The sequence below is a fragment of the Echinops telfairi genome, unplaced genomic scaffold, assembly GCF_000313985.2.
Source record: "Echinops telfairi isolate 266 unplaced genomic scaffold, ASM31398v2 ScPeMD7_3533;HRSCAF=4204_0, whole genome shotgun sequence".
NCBI lineage: Eukaryota > Metazoa > Chordata > Mammalia > Afrosoricida > Tenrecidae > Echinops > Echinops telfairi.
In genome coordinates this window covers 47619804-47621428 of record NW_022107431.1, presented here as the reverse complement: position 1 = coordinate 47621428, position 1625 = coordinate 47619804, and the positions used below count along the sequence as shown (strand labels likewise).

Genomic DNA, 1625 nt, shown 5'->3' with positions numbered 1-1625 from the left:
TTTACACAATTGATGTGTGTATGGATTGGGATAACAGTTGTATGAGCCCCTAATAAAATGTTAAAAATAAATAAATAAATAAAGACGAGGAAATCGAGTCTTGGAAAGCTAAAAAATAAATAAATAAATAAAATACATCTAAGGAAACAGCAATCATATTTTACAGGAGTTCAACCTACCGTGTACAATACATTTCCTCTTCCCCTACCCCATGGTCAAGCTGTCTCCCAGTCTCACTTGTTCCAGACGAACTATTAACACTAGCCTTGCAGCTCCCTCGCTGGCCTGGACAAGAACCAGCCACTTACCTTTCCTGAACCTCCGATAATACCTCACTTGTATTCCTACCAGAGGAATCCAGGCTAGATTACACCTAGTCATGTCCAGTCCAAGAACCTGAGTGGACAGAACTGAGGATGCATTATGCATCATGCATTAGGCATTCTGCGGCATGTCACAATTCTCAAAATAAAGGGGAAAACTCTAGAGATGACGTTATTCTCAAAATGGACTCTAGGTAACTCTAAGCACTGAACCCCCCAAATTTGGAAATAATTGTGGAGTGGGGGCAGGGGTGGGGGGCAGTTTCTACTTTAATCAAGGTGAAAACTGACATCTTTGCAGCTCGGAGGAGAACTGACTTGTTGTGCCACTTGTAGTTTCTTTCTTTTTACAGTTCCAACTACCCCACAGGTTGCGGTAGGTGACACAGAAACCGAAGAGCCCCGGACCCAGTCTCCGGGCCCTCAACCTCACCCAGCCTTTTGGAATTGGGGGGGAGGGGGGAGGGACAAGCGAGGTAAGAGGTAGCAGTCGCAGTTACTAGCCAGGAACTCGGGAGAACTGGAGAGAGCCGTGGTCGCGGGGGCCTCGCGCCCCCGTCGTCCCCTTCTTCCCCGCGGCCAGGGGCTTTGGGCTGGCGCGACTCCACGTTGCCCCTCTCCGCCCCGGGGCGGCCCGAGTGCGCGGCGCGGAAGTCACCTGTGAAGGAGTCGGGGTAGATGGACTCCAGAGCCTCCAGCTCGTTGCGCTGCTCCTCGCCGTAATCCGTCATCGTGCCCCTCGCCGCTGCCCATGGATGGCCCAGACGGCCAGGCGGCGCGCTGCAGCTGGGACCGCGGCCGCGCCTGGGAAGCCCACGGCTGCCGGCCGATCGGAGCAGGCGCAGACACCGGGCTGAGGCGCCCAGCGCCCAAAGCTAGGCCAGGCTTGCTGAGCAACAGCTCCGCGCCAGCCTGCTCACTACTTCGGCGTTCGACTCATGTGGCCTGCCTGACCGGGGATCTGATTGGCCGCCTGCGCCCCGCACGCCCGCGATTTGCTGGATTGGCACCAGCGCCGGGTCTGGCGTTCGCACGGGGCACCTGGGACTGCGTCCCTGTCAAGCCTCGCAGCGTGATGTCCTCGCTCCATACGTCTGGGCTGAAGGTTTTCTCACCGGTCCGCGCCGAAAGCTTAGCTCCTGGCGGACTGGGCTGCGGAGGGCGTCCGAGAATTGGCAATTTTTCTGGCGTGCCACCTCGGCGTAGCGTCACGTAGTGCTGGATTCAGGTGCTTTGTGTGCATTGCGAACTTACAAGGCCGCTGACCTTCCGAGAGTGTAGGGTGAGGGACCTGGATCAGTG

The 1625-nt window shown here is 56.1% G+C and overlaps 1 protein-coding gene across 1 annotated transcript in view; it reads right to left on the bottom strand.

Moving 5' to 3' along the window:
• Positions 1-1111, bottom strand: part of RWDD1 (RWD domain containing 1) — a 29146-nt gene extending 28035 nt beyond the window's left edge. Inside the window, exon 1 of the mRNA XM_004702016.2 lies at positions 982-1111. Coding sequence (XP_004702073.1) covers positions 982-1054 — 73 coding nt within the window. The 5' untranslated portion in view covers positions 1055-1111. The remainder of the gene's footprint in view (positions 1-981) is intronic.
• Between the last annotated feature and the right edge of the window lie 514 nt (positions 1112-1625).